Source organism: Triticum dicoccoides, chromosome 3A (genome assembly GCF_002162155.2).
Source record: "Triticum dicoccoides isolate Atlit2015 ecotype Zavitan chromosome 3A, WEW_v2.0, whole genome shotgun sequence".
Lineage (NCBI taxonomy): Eukaryota > Viridiplantae > Streptophyta > Magnoliopsida > Poales > Poaceae > Triticum > Triticum dicoccoides.
In genome coordinates, this window is record NC_041384.1 from 717,876,583 (window position 1) to 717,901,725 (window position 25,143).

Consider the following 25,143-nt stretch of genomic DNA (forward strand, 5'->3'; position numbering starts at 1 on the left):
CTCAAGCAAGTCAACACACTTTGAAATGGATAACAATTGAGAGTTAATCCTTAAACGAGGGCTATACACATCTTAGGGCATATCCAACTGTGTACCTTAAATCGGACACACCAAACTCCCGGTCGCGTCGCCCCGACCAACATCAATGCCACGTAGTCACATCCGCTTTGGAGCAACACTGGCGGACATGAATGTGTGGCAACGCTTAGTGCGGAGAGGGTTTTTGAGCGGGAGGGTCTTTGGGTGGGACCAGGGTGTCGGACATGACAGCGATCCAGACTCCTGCAAACCCACCCTGGTTTGCCTTCAGATTGCGTTAAAACAGTCCGGACCGGTCCACGGGCCGATGGAGTATTGCGTGAATGGCAAAATGTGTTTGGACTGCTCGGACCAGACAAATGCAGGAGGTTTGAGGGTCCATGTTGAAGATGCTCTTAGCATACAAAGAGAGACAACATAGCTTCTAATGCATGAACAATATGTTTGTAAAAATGCCCACATAAACAAAAGGAATTCAAAAAAATATACACAAAAGTTGTCACGTTTCTTATGCGATTCTATTTTTTTTGAAACATATCACATTTGATGCTTTTTGGCAATGGAGGATTACCCAGGTCTTTACATCAACATGATGCACACAACCATTTTCATTAATTATTCATCAAAGTCTGACAAAATGAATATAAGGATCAACCCGAGGCCCATTTTTAGGCGAACAAACTCGCTACACCTATAAGCACACAGATGTGACATGTCCGCATAACGGACACAATCTAATTCAGTGCCTGAAGACCATCCGGTCTAGGTGCATTGCATGCGCGCGCTTTAGCATTCGTCGTCGTCATCTTCCGCCATCCCGTCTTCAGGAGGAATAATTGCATAGATCTTGCAGTCTCATTTGCCGTCGATGTCATCACGGCATCACACAACGCCACCAGCCTGCGCGTGTCAATCAAACCGCGTCCAACTTTAAGACTCCACTGTTCCACGCCGCTGAGACCCACCATCATCAATGCGGTCAATGAAACAACGCTCCACCTGTTGGCCTCTCCACTAAACCAGTGCTCCAACACTAGTAGAAAAAGGACCTAATGTGAGACACATTAGTGTCGGTTTGATTTTAGCTCGGTACTAATGGTACCATTAGTGCCGGTTCGAACGACTATGCATTAATGCCAGTTCGTGTTGAACCTTTAGTACCGGTTCATGTCACGAACCGGTACTAAAGGGGTGATGGCAGGCTGGCGTCAGGCCGGGGCCCCACGATCACCTTTAGTACCGGTTCGTGTCACAAACCGGTACTAAAGGGCTAACCTTTAATACCGGTTTGTGCCACGAACCGGTACTAAAGGGGTCTGACTTATAGTACCGGTTTGTGACACAAACCGGCACTATAGGGCAATTTTCAAACTCTACCCCCCCCCCTCGTGTGTCGCCATTTCAGTTCTGAAAAAATCAAAAGAAAATGATAAAAACTTTAAAAAATAAAATCCTTCAAGAGGTAGTTATATTACTACATGTACTAGTTAGGAAAATTTGAAGACTTAAATTTGGACATGTTTTGCAAAAAGTGTAGGGAAAATATAAAACAGCTATAATTTTTGCATACGATGTCGGAAAAAAATGTATAATATATCAAAAAATTCAGCACAAAAATCCGCATCCGATGGAGACCGCATACGGCCTGTTTGCAATTTTTTAGAATCCTCAAATTCCAAAACAAAAAAAAGATATGGTCAAATTTTAGTTTTTTTTAAAAAATTGGTTAAATCTGGTCAAACTACTTATTCAAGAAGTATTAATAGGATTTTTTAGAATAATAGTTTCAAACTCAAACGGTGAAACGGTGAAACGTGTGACCTAATGCTCAAGCTAAACTGCTAAGGGTTAATAGGATTGACAGCTTACATTTGTTAGGAAAACAACAAATGCAGACTTGGAATGTAGGGGGGATAGAACTCCGAAGTTAAGCGTGCTCAGGCTGGGGGAGTGAGAGGATGGGTGACCGGCCGGGAAGTCAGGCGATTTGGAATGAGTGATCCACACTTGAGCAGTTAAGAGAGGTGATTAGAGACTAAAGCATCAAATAATTCAGAAAAATTAAAAATCGAAAAAAGAATCAAAAAAATTAATAATCTCTTTTTCGTTTCTTGATGTATGTTTTAAATTTTGATCTGAATTTTTTTAGAGGTTATCTTAATATGTGCTGTGAAGATGCATGATTTTTTTATAATGTTTAAATTTAAATTTCGGTCACAAGGCACACGGTGACATGCAAACGTGCAATGTCACCTGATCTCTGTCCCTCCCAAACCACAAAGCTCACCCCCAATCCCCACGCCCCCACGCCTCGGCGGAGATGGGGCCGTCGGTGCCGAGGAAGCGCAGGGTGAACCGCCCGGAGAACGAGGAGGTCGCGGCCTGGCTCTTCTTGAAGCACCGCTCCATGGCGGAGCAGCAGCCGGGCGGCCTCCCGGAGCACCAGGCCCGCGCGCTCTCCGCCGCCTACCGCTGCGTCTGCGCCACCAACGTGCCCATCCGGACCTTCGGCGACCTGGCCAGTCTCAGGTGCGCATTTCCCTGCCTCTTTCAAATCAAACTGTTTCCGTTTACGACGCTGTTAGGATGAGGCGAGGTTTTGGTCGGTTTCGGGGCTGGATCTGAGCAATGCACTCGGTCTGCATAACCATTTGGAATCACATGTTTCAGCTCGGCTCCATCGTGTGTCCATTTGCTCTGCTGCAACCGTTGATTTGCTGCAGGTGTATGGTGAAATCAATTCAGGCCATTACTTAGCATTTTTGTCTGGCGAACTGTACTTATATCACCTCTAAGTTGCCATTCAAATTAGGATTTGCCTGCATGTAGATAACCAGAGAACTGCTATTCCACTATACCAGTATGTCATTCGTTTTGACCCATATGTATCTTTTGTTTCTCTTGTGTGTGTGTCAAATTGAGTCATGGAAATCACATACTAGACTAATGTGTGGAATGTATCCAGTACCAAATGTTACTTTCTACCATTGAGTTGCGTCAATTTTTCAGAAACTTTACATTTTTCTGAATCAGTTTGATGAACACTGTTGTTGCTTCTGCGGTTCTATTATTCTTCTCAGGGGCGTTCACCTCCTGAAAGATTCCTTGCCAGGGTCCACCCTTGATTTGCCCCAAGAAAGCCCTCCAACATTTGTCTCTGTGGCCCCATCTAACCTGCACCAGCACCTCGGTGATCTCCTCAAGACCGAGAAGGGCGCGGACCTAATTTTCGAGGTTGATGGTCACACTTTCGCAGCACACCGCTGTGTGCTCGCTGCCCGATCACCGGTCTTCAGTGCGGAGCTCTTTGGCGGTATGAAGGAGGGCAACACCGCAGGTGCCGTGCGCATAGATGAAATGGAGGCAGAGGTGTTCAAGGCGTTGCTCTGGTTTGTGTATACCGATTCCTTGCCGGTGACAGAAGAGGAAGATGAGGATGTCATATGCCAGCTTCTGCTTGTTGCGGCCGACAGGTATGGCATGGAGAGGCTGAAGAGTATTTGCGAGGAAAAGCTATGCAAGTTCATCAACGCAGCCACAATAGCGACCATCCTGACGCTAGCTGAGCAGCACCACTGTGATGGCCTAAAGAAGGCATGCTCAAGGTTTCTTGGCTTCCCGGCAAATCTTAGGGCTTTGTTGGACAGTGACGGCTTCGATCATCTCAGCAGGAGCTGCCCTTCCGTTGCTCAAAATCTGGTTTATTCGGCCCTTGTTTGGTGGGATTGATGCTTTAGCAATTATAGTTCCTGGCTTTGAAATGGTTTTCTTGTACCAGCAATGGTGCTTAGCTCCTTAGTTTGGTTTCAAGACTTATTATCTTCTGTTTATCGTGGATTCTTATTGTATGACTATCAGACTACCTATCCTAACATTTGAAGAAACTGGAAATTAGTACTGTCACTTTATTTTTGTTTCGTTTTTCCTTGCATGTCTTCATCCTTCTAAATTCATCCTAATGGCATTTGATATCTTTTACATTTTCTTACTGAACTCTTTTACATTTTCTTATTAGGAATTTTGTCCTGGCATATTAGTAAATTTATCCTAATGGCTTGCAGAATTATGCTTATTTTGGTCTCTGTTATGTTAGTTCGTTGACAGGTGCTTCTTTTCCTATTGTCTAGTAATAGCTTTGTTATTAAGTAGCCATGTTGACTGATATTCACCAGGCTTGCAATTTCTCAGGCTACTGTTTTTCTTTTCATTGAATGCTTTGGATGCCTACTGCAAATCAGGACAAGAGCTGCAGGTTGCATATAAATCTCAGACCTTGACTCAAATGCATCTGGAACTGGGGGTACAGATCTAAACTTTCTTTCTTGCATCCTATAGAGCAGAAATTCATGCATTTGCTGTTGAAATGTAAAAAAGTAGTACAGCCTTCCATTCCTTGCAACGATGATTTGGTATTTTTCTTTTCTTTTTTGCCAGGAATATTAAGTATTGAATATTTTTCTTTTCTCTTTTGACGGGAAGATTGAGTATTCAGTATTTTTCTTATGGTTTAAGTTAATTTATTGAATTTTACCACCATGTTTTAAAACGTGGTTGAGTTCAGATATGCACTATTTGCTACCTACACTTCAGTTAGGCACGACTAGACACCTTAAAATGTTGCAAATATGCAAAAGAAATCAGCTGTTCCTGGCCTCGTGTTTGAGAATGATGCTACTTTCAGAGAAAGGATCAGGCTTTGAATAAAACACTTCATGGTAGGTGAGTGTGACTTGCACCCTCGACATTTCAAACCTTCGATTCAAGAAAGGTTATAAGTTTATTGGGTAGCGAGACCAACTGACTCCTCTCAGATGATGATGAGAGAAGTGCATATTACACCCGTCAACTCTAGCCCTAGTCTAATATACAACCTCCAACTCCAAAACCGTCTAATCTGCAACCTCCAACTCTTAAAACCAGCCAAAATTCAACCCTCCTCTCCCCTTGACCGGTTTTGATCGGGTCTGACCCGTTGACTGATGAACAGTAAATTTGAAAACAAATGGAAAATTCAGAAAAATAAAAAAAAAATTGTAAATTCAAAAAATAGTTGGGAACAAAATTTTAAAAATAATTTCGACTTTTCCACCGTGCGAACAGTAATTCAAAAAAAGTTCGAACTTCTGGAACGAAAATTTTCCCTCGGTCACTGTTCACGCAGTGAAAAAATTGATTTCCCTGATTTTTTTACTTTTTTGAATACTGTTCACGCTGTTTACAGTAATTCAAAAAACAAATCCCGGCGAATTTTGTTTCCAATTTATTACCTCCGGATACATGTAAAAAAACTGAATTTTTAATACTGTTCACCGGTGAAAAGTCGAATTTATTTTTTAAAAATTTTGTTCCCAAATTTTTTTAAATACTGTTCATCCAGAGGCAAAAAATGCTTTCTAAAATTTTATTTTTCTGAATTTTCATTTTTTTCCGAACTTACTGTTCATCAGTCAATGGGTCAAAACCGGTCAAGGGGAGGGGAGGGTTGAATTTTGGCCGGTTTTAAGAGTTGGAGGTTGCAGATTAGACGGTTTTGGAGTTGGGGGTTATATATTAGATTAGGGCTAGAGTTGAGGGGTGTAATATGCACTTCTCTCGATTATGATCTAACATGTGCTCGAGATTCTATCCAGGTTCAGTGTTTGTGTGATGAGCCTAGAGTCGTCAAATTTCTTTGTCCAAAACTTTGTGTTCCTTTAGAATGATCTCTTCCAAAATGAATTACCAATAACATACTCCCTCTGTCCCTTAATCTAAGATGTTTTTGCGGTTGCAAAACCTTCTTATATGAAGGGACAGAGATAGTATCTCTTTGGAGCTTTTCAAATGTGTCATGTGAGGACGCACCTTGCATGTGAATTCGACGGACAGGGATCAGGTGACTTGCATCCAGATTGTCCCAAGGGAGATTTCATTTCACAGTAGATTGTCCCAAACGCTACAGCTGCTATAGCGACCAATACAGGGCAATTTTAGCAGGAAAACTTGGGATTTTCAGCAAGAAAACAGAATATATATTCAACATCCCTAGTTATAGGTTAGAACTTACAAACAAGCATCACCAGTTCGGCAGTTGAAAAATAAGGGAAATCAAACAAGCACCACCAGTTCGGCAGTTGAAAAACAAGGGAAATCAAACAAGCATCACCAATTACAACAAAACAAGCATTCACCATTCACTTGAATTCAAAGTCTCAAGTTCATAACTTCCCGTGCATCATGAATAATAGAGGTTTGCACCAGGGCCGGTAAGCAAAAAGACCACGTCCATTACATGCATCATGAAATGTTCACAAATCACAGAGTTTTTAAAAGCACAGAGGGTAGAATAAGGAACGACATAAAGAAATCCATAGACAAACTGACAGTCTAACATTTTAGAACCAGAACTCATGTCAGTGTCGTTGCTGCCGTCGTCACTTTCTGAAGCAGAGGAAGCGGAAAGTATATCTTCATGAGTAACAGACTAACAGGAATCATAATCTTCTTCTTTTTTAAGTATTGGATTAAATGCCGAAGTTGATGGTCCAGCTTGCACACTTGCATTTGCAGATGGTAGTTCTTGTTCTTGATCTTTCTGCTTTGGCTTGTTCTTTGTCAACATTTCATAGGGAGTAAGGCCTTACATGCCTCTCCCAAATGCTCCAATCACTGCAAGCATCATTTCAAAGCTTGGAAGTAGGACTGTGTTGAGGGTAATGTCTGTTTCATGGAAGAACTAACAAATATACTCACAGGCACAAATCCTGATCTCTCCCCTTCTTTGAGTGGATAGCTTGGTTTGTAACTTAATAGAAAAGCCTTTCCCCTTCCTTGCAGCTACAATCTTTCTAGTGTTTTGACGCAAAACTTATCCATAGCACTATATGTGGAGCCCTTACTATGGCCTTTCCATGATAATAGAAGAATGCCACCACCACTCGCAAAAAAAGAAGAATACCACCGCCACCGTCACCTTTTGATGCAAAACTTACCCATAGCACCATATGTGGAGCCCTTATTATGGCCTTTCCATGAGAATAGAAGAATACTATCACCACCCGCAAAAAAAAGAGAAGAATACCACCACCCAACATGTCATCTTCATCAGCAATCCCAACATCATTGCCATCCAAAGTTACATCACTTTTATGTATTGTTGTGCCATTGGCCTTCTTTTCCTTTGAATCATCTTTGTTTGAGATCAACTCCCTAATCCTTTACTTTACATCAGTAGGAACATGTCTGCACAAAAAGTCAGTTTCTTTCTTGATGTTTGCAAGGTGGTACTTCATTCAGTAATACCACTAGCGTAAACACCATGGCAGAAGTTGCATTCCACAAGGACTTCTAGTTAATGTCTGGAATAGTGCAATGCATCCATGTCGGGTCATCTGAGTTCACTGGAAGTACATGAGGTGGTTGTACTATCAGGGCTTCTTTGATTTGCATGAGTTTCAAAATGCGGGAATAGGAAAAACATAGGAATAGAGTGTCATCTCCTCTTGTATCCTACGTGATTGGGAGAAGTGTTTGATAACACATGAAAAACAAAGAAATTCTACAAAGAGGTTTAAGTGGATGGAAAGTTTCCTCCAAAATGTAGTACAAATGAATCCTATGGAAAAGATCCTAAGGATTCCAATCCTACAAATCAAACGGCCATCATAGGAAAAAATCTTAAGGATCGAAAACCTTCAATAATCCTATGAAATTCCTTTGTATCAAAGGAGCCCTACGTGAAGTGCTTGATCAACCAAGCCTACAAAAATCAAATAGACATAAACAATTCAATTATCTATGTGCTCTGTCAAGAATTTAAGGCCTCCTCTGGTTCATAGGATAGGAATATCATAGGAATAAGAAACTTGTAGGAACTGAGATGACATATATCCCAAATCCTATGAGTAGAAATTGGAAAAGAGATGTCATTTGGTTCACATCATAGAAATTTTTCCATTGAGTCTAGGCTAATTAATGTTGATTTTCCTTTGAAATGTAGAGGACAAAAACCAATCCTACGTAGGGATAGGAATCCATTCGTATGAACCAAAGGACTCTAAAGGAAAAATTCTTATAAGAATCATATCCTATAGAATTCATATAAAATTCCTCCAAACCAAAGGAGACCTAAGAATTAATCCATCATCTTCCTACTGTTCTAGTAAACATAAACCAACACAAATATGCAGTTAATCAAACCTATGCAATTAATGAATAAACAAACCAATGTGTGACCAACAAAAATCTACAATTAATCAGTGACACCAATCAAACTATCAAAAAGCTAATGTGCGGCCATAAATTCCATGTTTTGCAAAAAAAAAAAGCTTTAGCACTAGGCTAGTAGCATAGTCGACAATAAAAGAAATTAAGCCTCAAGAGTTGCGTTGGTGTATCAACAAGCATGGCGTGGTGCAAGATTTGTTGCTGGTGCTACCGAAGATTCACATGGTATGGTGCAAGCATGGCATGGTGAGGAACGAAGATTGATAATGGCAATGTACACTTGATAGTCAAGCAGGTAGAAATAAGGCTTGTCCGTACCAGCCGGCAATGGCAATGCACTGGGAGTTGGAACCATGTGAGACTGAGATGACATTGTGGACTCGTCGTGTAGAGGTGGAGAGGCCCCCCTCTTCGCCGATCGCAGCCTGGCGGCTACTGCTAGGAGGCCTGGTCATAGCATTGCCTCCTCGTCTGTCACACCCGACAGCTTACAGCAAAGCAACCACTAACCCACCGAGCGCAGCTATGAAGAACCGCTTAGCCGCAACTGCAACCTTTCCAGATGGGAGGGAATGAAGGTAATGGGACAGAACGACTATGTTTCCTTAATGAGTTGCTCTCTATCAGGAAAGTTTTGGGCCTCTCTATTTGGCATCTCTGTGTTCACTCTGCTTAAATGTAATCCGAGCCTATCAGCAACCACAACATCTTTCGGACCATTTCGTGCAACAATTGCGAGTATATATGCCCAGCGTCCTGAACATCGATTCCACCATCATAGCTGCACTTTTGCTGGTGATTTTAACTTTTGTTTGCGCACACCCACCATGGCCTTCATATCCTCCATGTGGTGGACGATGTTCGCAGATATAACGAATCTACTAGAGTTGCTCTTAGCATACAAAGTGAGTTTACATAGCTTTCAAAATGCGTGAACAACATGTTTGTAAAAATCTGCCCACACAAACAAAAGGATTTAGAGAAGTATACATAAAAACTTCAACACCTCCTATGTGATTGTATTTTTTCCAAGCATTTTAAAAAAGGGTTTTATCATTTATGCTATTGGTTGTGTCCCACTACTCAATTTTGCCATTAGAAGTTACAACTGCTCAAAAATGCCATCAATCCGTGAGATGCTTGCTCAAAAATGCCATTAGATATCTAAAAAATGCCATCGTTCTGTTAGATGTTTGCTCAAAAATGCCATTAAACATTGTTATTTTTACGTCAAACCCGTTGACCATGTTCTATGACAAAAATAAGCCTAGACCCACATGTCAGTTCTCTCTATCTCACAATGATATGTGTGGCCCCACTTGTCAGGAGTAACCAAGCGAATAATTTTATAGGAAAATAAAAACGCTATTAGGATCAAGTGGGCCCCATACTTTACTGTAGTGAGATAGAGGGAGAGCTGGCATGTTGGTCCATAGGTATTTATGTTATTATAACATGACAAAAGAGATTTGAGATCACAATAATGGTGTTTAGTGGCATTTTTGAGCATGTGTCTAATGAAGCGATGGCATTTTTGAGCGGTTGAAATTTCTAATGGCAAAACTGAATAATGGGACACAACCGGTGGCATAACCGATAAAAACCCAAAAAAGAGTCACATTTGATGATCGGAAGGAGAAATAAAAGTAAGCACTAAATTTATTTTCCACAAAGGATGCAAAACTCAAAGTTTTTACTGTGTTTACAGAACAAACATATTACTCAGAGATTTAATACTTAGTCCCTGTTTGGTTCAGCTTTTATCGACAGATTCCGCTACCGTGCAGCAGAATCTGAATCAAAGGGCGAACCTAGCAGAATCCGATTTCAGAAATCCGCTGCCAAAATCTGAACCAAAAGCGGAAGCAGCCCAGGACGTGCGTTCCAAAATCTGATTCCGCTGCAGGCCAAAATCTGAAAAAATTGTATTAGCTGGTTTGCCAAATGACCTACATCTTTTTCACATCAGATTTTCCACAACTATTTTTTCATAGCAGATTTTTCATATATTCTTTTAGAAATCCACGGCCAAACCAAACGGGGCCTCAAAACTAGCTCAATACTTTTGGCATTTCGACTTGTCATTTCAAACATGCCTAGTAGGAGTAGGACACGGTCTCTGTGTAGCGTGCACCTCTACGTACGGTCTCGTTCCCATCATGACTGCCGCGGCACTTATTTATCTGTTTTTATTACCTGTTCAGAGTTAACTCTCGACTGTAAAAAACATTATCGACTGTAAAAACCAGTGAACCACAAAGCCAAAACTTCCGCACCAGTAATGGCGGGCTCCTCCTCCCCGCTCCCAAACCCCAAACCCTAACCCCCCCTCCCAACTCCCCACCCCCACAGCCTCAATCCCCTCCCAATCCCACATTCCCACGCCCCCACCCTCGGCGCAGATGGCCCCGTCGGCGCCGAAGAAGAAGCGCAAGGTGAACCTCCGGGAGAACAAGGAGGTCGCGGCCAGGATCTTCGAGAAGCACCGCTCCATGGCGGCGCAGCAGCCGGGCGGCCTCCCGGACCACCAGGCGCGCACTCTCCGCCGCCTACACCGGCGTCTGCGCCGCCAAGGAGCCCGTCCGGACCCCCGGCGACCTGGCCCGTCTCAAGTGCGCATTTCCCCATCCCTCTCAAACTGTTTCATCTTACACTGTTGCGACGAGGCTAGGTTTCGGTCGATTTCGAGGTCGCGCGCTTGGGATTATGTATTGGGTCACATCGCTGCTCTAAGACAAATGGGTCGGTTTATGATTTGGGCGCCTTAGCTCTGTTCGGTGGATGTAACGGTTTAGTCCTTAGGGGATTTTAGTTATGCCCATTTGGTCTGAGCATGAATTTTCGGTTTGGATGGCTATTGGTCTGTGTAATCATAAGTTTCAGTTCAGTTCCCCTTATGTTTGCTCATCTGCTGCGGCCGTTGATTTGCTGCAGGTATATGCTGAAATCGATTCAGGCCATTGCCATTTTTATATGGGGAGGTGTATTTATATCCATCCCTTTAGGGTTGTCATTCTACTTGGGATTCGCCTGCAAGTAGATAACCAGAGAAATGGTTCATATAGAACTCTTTCCCTTTGGTTTTTCTTTTGTGTGTTCAATTTAGAGGTGGAAATCACACATCAATCGTTGCTTTCTACATTGAGTTGCATCGATTTTTGAAAAAAATTACATTTTCTGAATTACTTTAATCATTGTTGTTGCTTCCTCGGTTCTATTATTTTTGTCAGGGGAGTTGGAGGTTGGGTTGTTGATGTTATGGAAGACTCCTTTCCAGGGTCCAGCCTTGATTTGTCTCCTCCGACAAGTAATACACCAGGAGAAATGGGTAATAGTTTTCATGACTGCTCACGTGTCCTCTGGAATCTGTTATTCCTTTTTCATCATCAGGATGGCAACAAGTCTTCTTCCCCTTCAGTTTTATCAATACTCAGTTCAATGGAAACAGGACTATTATCATATCTTACAGGGTACTGTCCTTTTAACAGGGAAGAAGAACACACGAAACAAACCTTATGTGCCACGGTTGAAATCAGCTGCTTATGCAATAATGATCACACTCTACAGGTATGATTTTTTTGGGGGTGGGGGTGGGGGGCTATCTTACCTACATTTTTGTTGTTCACGCTGCAAAATTAATGCAACCTTAGTACAAAGGGCAACATTTAATCAGAGGAAAAGGGAAAAGACACTTGAATATGCAACAACGGATATTGACAGTTGTTTCCCCCCTAGGGAAATGGAAAGAGGGAAGGAATTTATGATGAGGCAAGAGCTTATTGATGCTGCTGAGGCCAGTGGTCTGTCAGAACATGCAATAGGGTACAGTTTCAGTGATTCAGTATATGCCACGGTTGCTGATTTCAGCTGATATTTTAGTGCATCGCTAACTGTCTCTGTTGTATTATGAGCAGCCCAAACAAGAGTAGGAATTCTCGGAATGAAGGTTACAGTTATACTGGATGGAATAGCATGAAGACGTTAACAAATAAGGATCTGGTTAAGAAAAAGAGTAATCCTGCAAAGTAATGTACCAGGCTCATCCTCATATTAATGTTATGTTTTTCCGTCATTTATTAAAAAAATAATTGGATATACTCACGTATTAGAGCACAAGTTTTATTACCTTCACATCACTGGATATTGCTGTATAATGTACTATTGTGGCTCTGCTAGCTATTGGTTGTGAACTTTTTTACTTTGCCTGATCTTTCTTAAATGATAAATGATATTTTAATGGACTCAAACTCAAGGAGATACCAGAGCTATAAAATACATCACTTGTATGCATGAACTTGACTCTCATTAGAGGGTTCATAGGGTTCTCACGTATTTAAGTATGATTGTGTCTGCACTAGTTTATCTGATTCATGCTCTTGCGACACTCACCGGATAGAAAAGCCTCTCACATGTTTTGGTCTGAGTGTGGATCGGCAGGATCCAAAAATGTGGCTAACATCTGGTGTGCTTTTGCTGTTTGGTAAATGTGTTCTCTAGTAATTTAACTTGTATCAAGAAACAATCCTACTTCAGTTTTTTCTCTTGGTCGGAGAAGTTTGATATAGTGCAGCAGTGAAGTCATATATATGCTAGCAGAGTATCAACATCTGATAGTTTGCTAGTTGATGCTTGTGGGCACCTTAGGTAATATAATGCTCTCTAATCTTTTGAGCTAATTAAGGAAATATATCTTTTAAACATACAGCTCTGCGGTGGCATATCATCAATTTTCTATCGATGGAATAGAAGCAGGCATGTCCAATTCCATAGCTCCTTTGTACTTATCTGGTCCACAATATGAACCTGAAACATGTTTATAAAAATCTTGCACATGTGGCCATTTGGGAATGTTCCAGATATATGCCAGATTGCTACATGAACCAGATCTTGCTCATTATTTTGGTCCTACACTCATCTCCCGTCTTTATTTCCACCCTGAATACAAGCAGAAGCTCACCCTGTTCAGTTTGCAATTCCTTTTCTCTCTCTGGGGCTTTATTTGCCAATCACACACATTCTGTTGAGATACCAAGCATAGACTTGGGACTTACCGTATGAGTTTGCTGTAGGTATTACCTAACAGAAAAAGGCAAAGAGACAGCTCGCGATTTTCTCGCACGATCTGGATTGGATGGTCCTGCAGGACCTTTAACGGCAGCCGGTCATTCTGCAGTTGTGCTCAGCGATTCAGATTCTGATGAACATGACAGCAGCAGTCCCCTGATAGGTATTAATAAAGTTTTCTGCTCATGCACTATGAATTTCCAGATAACCGATTATGGTACCCCAGCAGCACTATAATAAATTCCTTTTACTCAATTGCAGGTTCTGAAAGAAGTGGACTTCCAAACTCAAAAGCAGGCAGTTCCAGTTCCTTTGGTATTAGCATGCTTTCTTTGCATATATATGATGATATATTCCATAAGACTAGTCACAGTGGGGAGTAACTTAGAGTAGTAACATGCATATGTTACTAGTCTATGTTACTACCTTCGCAGTGGGTAGTAACATATGTGTTGTGTCATGCATCACTTCATGTATTACGTTGTAGACTCATCTTTTCTTAATATGTGTGATGTTACAGTAACTAGCTATGTTACCACATGCCTCTCTTTCTTCATTAATTACATGCCACATCATCTATTTTGCCTAGATAAATGTGATGTTACCACCTATATTACTCCCACTGTGGGTAGTCTAAGCAAAATATTACAACCCGCTGATCTTTGTAGTTAATGCCATTTTTTTTCAGACAACGGCCGCGCTACTAATTCTCCTCTTTCATCTCGAGGAATGTTTAGACAGCAATCGTTTAGTGCAATGGTACACTTGACTTTCCCTTTCCGTACCCTTCTTTTTCAAATGGAACATAATGCAACATTTTCTTTTCTAACGTCAGGGTTCTGCTGAAAAGTCTTTACTAGCTATGCCACCTCATCAATCTAATGAAAGTTTTCTGAAAGTTTATGACGTGGTGCTGATATTGGATGATCGAGATACTTTCGGGTCTGTATGATCGTATCTTACTCATGAGTTGTATTTTTTAGTTGTGTCTGATATTTAAGTAGGATCATAATAAGGCTGTCTTAGCAAATAAACAATATATTTAGCCCCCCCCCCCCTAAAAAAACATCTTTTGAGGAGGGTAAAGTAACTGAGGATTGGGAGTATGCGTACCTAGTCTCTTTTTCGCATGACCTACAAGGGCATTCTATTCTTCATGTTAATATTATTTCGTTAAAATAAGATAGGCAAGGGATTTCACATATTTATCCACTTAGTGCTGGAATTGTGAATTTTACACTTTGATTCGTTATCTCGTGTTACTTAAACTGTTTAACCTTCTGCTTCTGTATATAAAATTTAGATTCTGCATGTTATTTAATTAAATTATTTTCCAAGGAAACAAATTGATTATTGTTGCATCCATTAGTTTTTTATGTTTTATTTAATCATCCATCTATGTATCAGAATTCAGTTCTCTTATGATTGCTCCCTTTTTGTGCAGACCCCGTTCCAGAAGAAAAGTTGTTGATAATATACGCTCGCATTTCAATATTCCTCGTAGAGGTTAGTTGGATTGAGAGTTATGTGAACTCTTCTTTGTTTAACACTGCTTGCCTTTTCCTTTCTTCTTGTATCTAATTCATCAGTACTCCTCTGGGTGTTATCCTTGTTCATTTCTTCAGACAACCAAAATACACTGCTAAAAGTCATTATATGCATCAACATGGCTCTAAATTAAATGCCCTGTACTGCTGGATTAATTATCTGATATGTTTGGTCGCTGCCCCACCGTGTTGATGATAGCTGACTGCATATTTTTCTTGCTTGTGCGCAAGGAGACAACATAATAATATTACCAAAGTTGCTTTGCATAGATTGAACTGTTCATATAATGTGCCAAAGAAAATGGTGCTGATCCTTCTGTTTGAACCATGTCATCCAGATTAAACACTTGCCTGTTGGAGACGCTCTTTGGATTGCTCGCCATAAAGAACTTGACACGGAGTATGTTCTTGATTTCATTGTTGAAAGGAAAAATGTGGATGATTTACTTGGGTCGATTAAAGACAACAGATACAAAGATCAAAAACTAAGACTGAAGGTACCATCTGAAAATAGATTTGATTTTTGTCATTAATATTATAAACCTTCCATCTTAACTTTCCCAGTTCTTCATGCTTTCAATTTCTCACTGATAGTAAAAAGGGGCAGCCCACATGCTATCCCCTGTGATTTGTTGTTGCTTGAGTCTAATCTTAGCCGAGGAGATTTTTTTCCTTATTCTTTGTTATCATTAATTGAAAAGCATAGTCCATATTTGGGTATGAGATGATGAAGGACAATGTTATTAGCAGACATAAGCTTGAGCCCGTAGATTGTGCATCTCTTCCCAAAGAAACTGTATTTCTTGTCCATATATATGGGTTTGCTGTGGTTATTCTAGCAACAATACGACGTGATACCTCCATTTGTTGTATCCTTTGCAGAAATGTGGGCTAACGAAGTTAATATATCTAGTTGAAGGGGATGTAAACACTGTAGATGGATCAGAGAGTGTTAAAACAGCGTATGTACTCTTCTCATGAAGCCTGGACGATCATGTTGACCCCTGAATGCCAGTACTTTTTTCTCGTTGTTTAACATTATTAAATATTGTTCCCAATGCTTTGACTGTCAGCCTTATGCCCTATTAACTCTCCTCCACATGCCTTTTATTTCAGCTGCTTCACTATTGAGGTTCTTGAAGGATTTGATGTCCAGAGAACCACTGGGTATGCTGACACTGAAAAGAAATACGGCCACCTCACAGGCTCTATAATTGATTACTACAGCAGAACCTTCTCTGCTGGTGCTGATACCTCTCGACTTTTCCTGACCTACGACGAGTTTGTGAAGAGGTGTTCTGACCTTGAGAAGGTCACTATGGGCGATATATTCGCCCTTCAGCTTATGCAGGTAACTGGGCGAATATGGCCACCTCCACCAAAGTTTGCCGGGTAGTCCATTTCATGCAGTAGTTTTCTCATTTATTGTGCATGTAAATCAGGTGCCACAAGTGACAGAAGAAGCTGCTCTTGCTGTCACGAGTCTCTACCCCACTCTTCTCTCGCTTGCTAAGGCGTACACCTTGCTTGTGAGTCCTCTTTTCCTTTCAACTTATACAATGTTCTTTACATATCGTTAGCTGCTCCTCACGCAATTGATGTACAGAACAATTCAACATGTCTGTAGAACTAAAAGTTTATCCTTGTAACAACTTTGAAGGATGGCGATAGGCGTGCCCAGGAGGAGATGCCGAAGAACAAGAGCGACATGGTCAACACGGGGGCTAGCAAGAACATCTTCAAGCTCATCTGGGCGGAAGGATGAACACCCCGTACTTAGCCGGTCTTTTGGTCACCATCGCGGTGATTTCAGATCTTCTACGCAAGTTCCCAAGGTGAAGACAGGAGGGACCCTTTTTGTGTTGTGCCTGGTGCCTTGGAGAACTGAAAGTCACTGAACTTGTAACCACCACCTAACAGAACGCCTTAGCGTGGCCTCGCTCCCCGTTTAAATTACTACTAGAATTGCATGCTCCAAATTATGGAGTCGTCTTATTAAGGTAGTGCATTAGCGCTTCATGTGTGTATATATACTAATATTAGTTCTCGACTCAGTTGCTTGGATTATGTGATGTCTTGTGTTAACTCGACCTTGCTTGCATGGAAGCAGACAAGGCAGGTATTAGAATTTAGCCTGCTGGCAAAGTGACGTAGACTCGCTAGACCCCATGGTTTTTATCCATGTGCTTGATGGAACCTGAAAGCGTTCTTTGGTCGGCAGGTCCATGTTCTGCAAGAACAACATGTTGAGCAGATTCTATTTTGTGAAGATTGTGGTGTTGAGTTCTGTGAAGATTGTGGTGTTGAGGAGACGATTGAACGTCGTTGCTTCCTTCCGGTCAGGATCCCTTCTCTTCATAGAAATTGTTGATGGCAAGTTTCAGAATCGCATGCTGCTACCATTTTGTGTGGGTGCTGGACGATTTGGACTGAAAGAAACAATAGGAGATATGGAGAACTTCAAATGGGCCATTGATACCATCCACGATCTAGCTGCGCTAGTGGGCTTGAAGACAGCACGAGAACTGAGGGAGAAATCGGTCTGGATACCCCCTGAGATCACTTACAACAAGGTCAATGTTGACCCGAGCTATTACGAGCAAGATGGCTATGGTAGTACGGGAGCGAGATCCAGTTTTCAATCTTGCTCCATTGTCCATATCAACCGAGAAGCAAATGAAGCGGCACACATATGTGCCAAATAGGCTAGTGAGGATTGTAGAAGACGTATCTTGGTGAATTACACCCTTGCTTTTCTTCTAGGATGTATTCACACACACTGTAATCCACCTGAGTAATTCAATATAGCCTGTTGTTGCGAAAAGAAATTGTTCGACCTATTTGTTGTCATTCGGGTGGTGGTCTTATGGAGATGTGCCCTTGGAGTGCAGGGCATGAGACATGAAAGAACCATAAAGAAAGAAGAAAACAAAGAATCGTTGGCCATACCGCTTTGTCGCATGGCGCCAATCGGGAGCAGACCGCCGCCCCTTGGGTCCGGTAGGAGCTTCAATAGGGCGCCTTGTTGAGCTTCTTGGCACCCATGCGCCCCCCTCATGGGCCGGCCCAAGAAGAAAATAGCGGTTGATTGGTTTCCTAGTTCCCTTGATCACGTTAGACCGGTCGCGGTCAACCAGTTGACTTTTGAAAGAAATAAGTTTTTTTAATAGTGAACTAAAAAATGCCCATGGTTTTTGAAAGACAAGTTCACAAACTTAAAAAACAATCACGAATTTGAAAAAAAGTTTATTAAATTTGAAAAAAATCACATATTTTAAAAAAAATTAATTGATTTTGAAAGAAGTTCATCGAATTGGAAAAAATCATTGAATTTGAAAAAAGTTCATCAAGTTTGAGAAAAACTTCACAAAAATTGAAAAAAGTTCACGGATTTTGAAAATAAGTTTATTGAATTTTAAAAAGGTTTATCAAATTTGAAAAACACTTCACTAAATCTGAAAAAATCATCGAATTTGAAAGAAAGTTCATTGAGCGCCCCGAGCACCCACCTTCGAAATTCGCACAGCCGCCGCAGCCCTGCCATCCGCCCACGCCATCAGCGCGCCCGTCTGACTCGCTGCCGCCGCGCCCCTGGCACGACGCGGCATCCCGCGTTGCGCACACCATCAGGAGGGGAGAAACGCCCTCCCCCCCTGCCTACACCAACAGCGGGAGGGGAGGAGAGGCGAGAAAGTGGATGAAAGCAACAGAAGCTAGAGCGGGCGAGACGAGGTTTCGATCAACTCAGATACGTATCCTAAGCTATTATATCCGGGCCAATTTTTTTTACACTTAATAAGTTGGTGCTAGATAAAAAAACGTGGCGTCTTTATTTTTTTTTTGGCAGTGCTAGGTGTTTCTAACCCATTTGTTTTCACCACGCAACCAATCTGATCCGAAACAAAAAAAAGGAAAGAGGCACGACAACGGTACTCAGGGGCATCGGCTGCCTGGAAAACTCTCGTTCCGCCGCCGCCTCCGCTCCGGATCCAGCCCCGCTCCACTTGCCTTTCGTATCCGCACCCACGCCACACGCACCTCGGCAAGGACAAGCCTCCGCCCGCCGCCACCGCCTCCGCCCCGCCTATAAAGCTCCGCCCTTTGCCCGGCCCGCTCCTCCTCTCCCCGTCCGGGCCGCGCCTCTCGCATCCTTCCTTCGTCCTCGGTCCGCCCTGGCCGCGTGGTGGTCTCCGTTTCGGCCGCCGATTCCAAGTCCGTCCGCCAGCTCGTGCCCTGCTCCCTCTCCTCTCTGCATGCGGGGCCGCGCCGCTCCCCGAGGACGCGGGCGGGGGCTCGGCCAAGTGGCGGGCGACCGGCGGCGGGGGCACCGGCGTCGTGCGCCAGCCGCGCGCGCTCGTCCTCGACTCGTCCCTCTCCTCCTCTCGCGTCCGGTGAGGCGACTCGTCCTCGGTTCTTGCCTCTCCTCGTCTCGCGTCCGGTGAGGCAGTTCGTCCTCGGTTCCTACCTCTCCTCCTCTCGCGTCTGGTTCCATGTTGCTCGTTCTCGCTCGAATTCGTCCGTCGTTTAGAGTAGATAGAAGAATCGCTTCTGATTTGTTCGATTCTGCTCGTCCTCAGTTCCTCTGTTCTGAACCGCGTCTGATTCAGTTGATTTCGCTCGTCCTCGATTCGACCGTTTAGATAGAAATGCGCGTCCGGTTTGACTTGCTCGTCCTCGCCGTCGTCGTCAGTTCAGAGTCGCGTGTGATTTGATTCTTGCCCGTCCTCGCCTTCGCCCTGATGCTCTCGCGTGTTCTTGGGGATGTCTCGTCGGGGGTCCGCGACTCTGGGAGGAAGCGAGCGGTCCGTCGGTCGGTTTGGGTCACCGTCTTGTTTGCGAGCTAACCAGTCTGTTCGAGAAACTTGTTCGTGCGCTGCTGTTATCTGACGATCCTGCGTTTCATTTTCGTGGTCGAGCGATGGTTCCTGCGCTTCTGTTTGAGAACCTTGCGCGTGCGCGTCTGTTACCTGACGACCCTGCGTTTCGTGTTAGCTGTGGAGCGATGCTTCTTGCGTTTCTGTTTGAGAGACTTGTGCGTGCGCTTCTATTATCTTACGATCCTGCCTGCGTTGTTCGTCGGTTATTTTCATATCTCAAACGCATGCGCCCTTGTGATACTCTGGTTTCCCTCTGTCCATTCTTGTTCTACCGGCAGGCGTGTGTGCTCCCGTCCTAGATGCAGAGAATCTTCTTCTTGTCTCTTACGCTTGTTCTTGCTATCACGCTTTGCTTATGTTCCAATATATGATGATCGATGATGCGTGTTCAACTTGTTTCTTGTTATCATGCTTTGCTTATGTTTCAATATATGATGATTCGTGTTCAGGGGCGCAAACCATGTAGGCCGTGGGTACTGTGATGTGAGGCTTCTTTCCTGCTGATAAATTAGGATGATAGGCTGAGAAGAAAAGCCTGACTCTTGTAACAATCACTTGCTTGGTTTCCACTTCTTTGCGTGGCCGATTTGGCATCCAATGCATCATAATCACGTTTTCCCTGCTTGTTTTCATATCCAATGCATCCACTCATCAGAGCACCCTTTTCCCTATTTGTTTTCACTTCTTTTCCTAATAATTAATCATGTTTACCAATACTGCATTTCTACTGCTCTTTGTTCCCTTTTGAAGTTCACCGATTCAAATCTGATGTGACTTCTGTGTTAGTATACTAGCCATGATGTGTTTTATTCAAGTTATTAACCTACAAATTTGGCTTGAGATGCTACATGTTTATATGGCACGATTTATTGTTGTTTGCGTATGGTTATTAAGATTGATTGATTGATTGATTGCTGTTTGTTGATTGATTGATTGGTGTTTGCTGTTTGTTGATTGATTGCTTGATTGCTTGTTGTTTGTTGATTGGTATCAAACTTTGGTATTCGTAGTTCTTGATCTTAGGTAACAGACCTTGCACTATTCTTTTTTCTGAACTTTTTTGTGATTATGCAATGCTTTTCTAAGTATTTAAGGTACAAACATCTTGATCTGGACACATCACATTTGCTCTTTATTGTGTTGCTAAGGACACTGATGGGTTGAGTTGCATATAGTGCAGGTATATTTACATTCTTTACATTTTGTGATGCTGATGCCTCTAGTCCCAAAGTGTTTATTTACCCAAATTTTGCTACTGGAACTTTTGGTTTTAGATATTGGCACCTGATATTTGAATGGATGTTTTCATGATGCCTAATTTGATTCATTATCATTGTTCTGATGGTGTGCTACTGGTGTTTTAACTGAAGCTGTGGATCGCTCATCAACCTGGTATGTGTTTCGATGATAACCCATCTTGAATTTTACTCGTTCCTATATTTTACACAAATGTTTATCTCATGGCTGGTAATGGCAACCTTATGAATGCATAGCCCACATTTTAGCTAGTTATATAGTAATGCCATACTTGCTTGGATGATGTTCTGTATATGCAAGTGTGGTGAGCTCACATATTCTGTCGGCATCTATCTATGCAGCTGAGCTCTTTCTGGATAGGACAGAGGTACAATATTTACATCCATGGCAGAAGGTTCTTAAGCCTGAACTCATCAAAGGTCCTTGGACTCAAGAGGTTTGGCACTGCACTCCTGACTTTGCTCGAAAAACAAACCTTTTGCACATTTTATAGTTATATTTATGATTATGATATTTTTTCTACAGGAAGATGATAAAATTATTGATCTTGTAAGAAAGTATGGACCAAGAAAATGGTCTCATTGCAAGGACCTGCAGAAGGACCCTCCGACCTTAGCGCAGGTGATTTCCCCTCTGCCCCTTTTGATTCCGTCTAGATCTTGCCCCGAATTGATGAGCGCGCCGTTGGCGTGGCCTGTTTGTTAACTGTTGTTACTGGTCATGGGGGTTAGGTTGTCGATTATTTAGCTGTGCTCTTGCAGTGCTTTTAGGTTTGCTGGATTGATTGGTGGAGAATACTGCTTATGAACTATACATGGACTACTAATATGATTGACTCATGTCAAGTGTGTGATGTATCTTCTGAGCAGGCCATTTAAAAAAGCCCTTGGATTTTGTTCTGTTAGGTTATAAAGTATGCCAACCTTATTACAATTTATAGTCAGTACCAGTACCACATGGGCAGAACATGCACCACCCTGTAGCACTATATGCTATCTTAACTGCCATAACCAAAAGAAATTAAAATTGCCAAGCACTTCACATTTTATATGGACAGTTAGGCATGACTAGCACTATATAAGAAACATAAACAGTTCCAATCTAATCTGTTAGGCATGGACTAGACTATTTAATAAACTTAAGCAGTACCAACCAAATCAATAGGGAGAATTTTCGAGAGTGAACTATGTTTTAGCAGGTGAGGTGGCAATGGTCACCTGTCTTCCTTAGTCTATTAACGCATACTGGAATAAATATAATTAGTGAAACAACTTCAGCATTCATAATGTGTGTAAACCTGATGTTCTGTGTTTTTGTGGAGAATAAGTGGCTTCAGTGGATGTCCTGGCCTCCTGGGTGACTTGATGTTTTTTAATACAACAGTTGGTTCCACTAACCTCTTGAAATTAAGAATAATGAACTTTGAATTATTCTAATCATTGTACTGGATGGGTATATGATGATTGTTCACACATATAATTTCATGCCTAATTCTGAACTTGTTCACACATAACTAAAGCTGGCCGCTGTTTGATCTCGCAGCAAATATGACTTGTTTCTTACTCATACTTGACTGGCTTCATACGAATGCTTGTCTGACTGTTGTGTAATATGTATTACTTTCCTTTTATTCAGGAAGGTCCTGTAGGTGAGGACATGTTCCACTGGCAGGCCAGTATCATGGGACCCTTGGAAAGCCCGTTTACTGGTGGCCTATTTTTGGTGAACATCCATTTCCCACTGGATTATCCCTTCAAGCCCCCAAAGGTAATTTCCGGTGTACCGAGCTAACCTTTGTAAAAAGGAGTTCATATTGATTCTATGATATTGGAATTGCTATTACACAGATGTCTTGGGGTCCTCAAACAATTAGTTTGCTGCTGCTTGCTATCTTAACATTCAGACATGAACATATTTCAGGTCTCTTTCCGCACCAAGGTGTTCCACTTCCACTTTCACCCAAACATTAACAGCAACGGCAACATTTGCCTTGACATTCTCAAGGAACAGTGGAGCCCGACTTTGACCATATCAAAGGTAATGATCTGCATTCCTAGCTTGGTTGTTCCATTTTTGCTTAAAGCTTGTTGCTGATATAAGCTTGGTTACTTCAACAACTTAATCTCACAAAAATTCTTCATGTATGTTTCTCTAACATTTACCTGTCTCTGTTAACAGGCCCTCCTGTCAATCTATTTGTTGCTGACGGACCCCAACCCCAATGATCCTCTGGTGCCTGAGATTGCTCACATGTACAAGACTGATTGGGCCAAGTATGAGTCCACGACATGCTCCTCGACACAGAAGTACGCCATGGGTGGATGTATAGGCAAGCAATGTGGAGAGAGGTATTCTTTTGATTGTTCTATTTTTATGGTTTGCTGAAATACATTCCCCCCCGGGTGGGATTGTTTGCTAATTTTGAAACACACTAGTTACTTCCATTTGTGTACTTCTGTTTGTTCTTAGTTCTTCTCAGCTATAGCTAAAGTCAAAGACGACAAACCAGGTGACTTATTGGAGTTGCAGGACTATAAATCATCGGTAAGTTTTTATGCTTTCAAATGGTCAGAGTTTGAATTTTGATCAGTTTGTCTGACTTATTTTATACTGAATCCTTGATTCCTTGATAACTTAGATATACACACATGAATAATTACTTATGTTGTTATGATCATAAACTGATTTCTAAGTATCTTTGACTCATATGATGCTTTTTACATAACAGGTCATATGAATCTTCATTTGTAAATATGACTGCTGGTGCTGCCGATGATGTAAGCTACTTTTCTTGCTTCAAGAATAATATAAATATCATTTACATCACACTCACATTTTAAGTTGCTCATGTCATTTCAGGCTAGCCATCGGCTTGGAACTAATGAGAGACAACCGCTGTTGCCAACTTGAAACATATACTTTTTAGGTATGAATGGTTTACCTCTCCTCCTCTCGCGTCTGGTGAGGCAATTCATCCTCGGTTCGTGCCTCTCCTCCTCTCGCGTCTGGTGAGGCAATTCGTCCCCGATTCCCTCTCCTCTCGCCTCTGATTCGTCCATTTAGATTAGAAGAATCGCATATGATTTGTCATTTTGCTCGTTCTCGATTCATCTGCCTTGAAGTGCGTCTAATTCGACTGATTTTGCTCGTCCTAGATTCACTCGTTTATATAGAAAATCACGTTTGGTTTGATTTACTCGTCCTCCTCGTCACTTTAGAGTCGCTTGTGATATGATTTTGCTTGTCCCCGCTGTCGCCCTGATGCTCTCGCGTGTTCTTGGGGCCGTCTTGTCTGGGGTCTCTGTCCCTGCGACTCTGGGAGGAAGCGGGCGAGCAAGCGAGCGGTCGGTCGGTCTGGTTTGCGAACTAAAGTCTATTTGAGAAACTTCTGTTCCTGCGTTTCGTGTTCACGGTGGAGCGATATTTCCTGTGTTTACTTGTGCGTGCGCTTCTGTTATCTAACGATCCTGCGTTTCGTGTTCAAGGTGGAGCGATATTTCCTGCGTTTACTTGTGCGTGCGCTTCTGTTATCTGTCGATCCTGTGTTTCGTGTTCGTGTCGGGGCGACGGCTGCAGGAACGATGGGTTCTTGGTTCGGAAATTGGAGCAGTGTCAAATCGTTCCCTCTATATCACCACATGCGTTGTTCGTCGGTTATTTTCATATCTCAAACGCATGCGCTTGATACTCTGGTTGCCCTCTGTCGATCCATGTTCTACCGACAGGCGTGTGTGCTCCCATCCTAGATGTAGAGAATCCTGTTCTTGACAGTTGTTCTGATGCTGTTCTTTTCAATTGTTTATTGTTATCATGGTTTGCTTATGTTCCCATATGGCATGATTGATTGATTGTTGTTTGTTGTTTGATTGATTGGCTTGAGATGGATTGTTGTTTGTTGTTTGATTGATTGGCTTGAGATGGATTGTTGTTTGTTGTTTGATTGATTGGCTTGAGATGGATTGTTGTTTGTTGTTTGATTGATTGCCTTGAGATGGATTGTTGTTTGCTGTTTGATTGATTGCCTTGAGAAGGTACAAACCATGTATGCCGATTGATTGTTGTTTGTTGCCTTGAGATATTACATGTTTATATGACACGATTGGTTGCTGTTTGTTCATGGTTATTACAATTGATTGATTGTTGTTTGTTGATTG

The 25,143-nt window shown here is 42.2% G+C and overlaps 2 protein-coding genes and 1 pseudogene across 2 annotated transcripts; all 3 read left to right on the forward strand.

Annotated features, from left to right (window-relative positions):
* The first annotated feature begins 2,359 nt into the window (after positions 1 to 2,359).
* LOC119273090 (BTB/POZ and MATH domain-containing protein 1-like) lies at positions 2,360 to 3,868 on the forward strand. Its single transcript, XM_037554382.1, has 2 exons — positions 2,360 to 2,568; positions 3,120 to 3,868. Exons 1-2 carry the CDS (start codon positions 2,360 to 2,362, stop codon positions 3,766 to 3,768), a joined length of 858 nt encoding a protein of 285 aa, XP_037410279.1. The 3' UTR covers positions 3,769 to 3,868.
* A 6,734-nt stretch (positions 3,869 to 10,602) lies between these two features.
* On the forward strand, positions 10,603 to 17,042 carry LOC119273452 (annotated as a pseudogene).
* A 38-nt stretch (positions 17,043 to 17,080) lies between these two features.
* Positions 17,081 to 24,922, forward strand: LOC119273092. Its single transcript, XM_037554384.1, has 10 exons — positions 17,081 to 17,428; positions 21,103 to 21,124; positions 21,331 to 21,425; positions 21,515 to 21,610; positions 22,625 to 22,756; positions 22,910 to 23,026; positions 23,168 to 23,337; positions 23,459 to 23,533; positions 23,718 to 23,766; positions 23,849 to 24,922. The coding sequence occupies exons 1-8, from the start codon at positions 17,081 to 17,083 to the stop codon at positions 23,472 to 23,474; spliced, it is 996 nt and encodes a 331-aa protein (XP_037410281.1). The 3' UTR covers positions 23,475 to 23,533; positions 23,718 to 23,766; positions 23,849 to 24,922.
* Positions 24,923 to 25,143: the final 221 nt, after the last annotated feature.

Bases quoted from the DNA above. Each gene is read 5' to 3' on its own strand.
- LOC119273090 (XM_037554382.1), top strand. From the start codon at position 2,360: ATGGGGCCGTCGGTGCCGAGGAAGCGCAGGGTGAACCGCCCGGAGAAC. The intron at 2,569-3,119 runs GTGCGCATTTCC...TATTCTTCTCAG, and splicing joins GGCGACCTGGCCAGTCTCAG to GGGCGTTCACCTCCTGAAAG.
- LOC119273092 (XM_037554384.1), top strand. From the start codon at position 17,081: ATGTTCTGCAAGAACAACATGTTGAGCAGATTCTATTTTGTGAAGATT. The intron at 21,426-21,514 runs GTTTGGCACTGC...TTTTTTCTACAG, and splicing joins AAGGTCCTTGGACTCAAGAG to GAAGATGATAAAATTATTGA. The intron at 21,611-22,624 runs GTGATTTCCCCT...CCTTTTATTCAG, and splicing joins ACCCTCCGACCTTAGCGCAG to GAAGGTCCTGTAGGTGAGGA.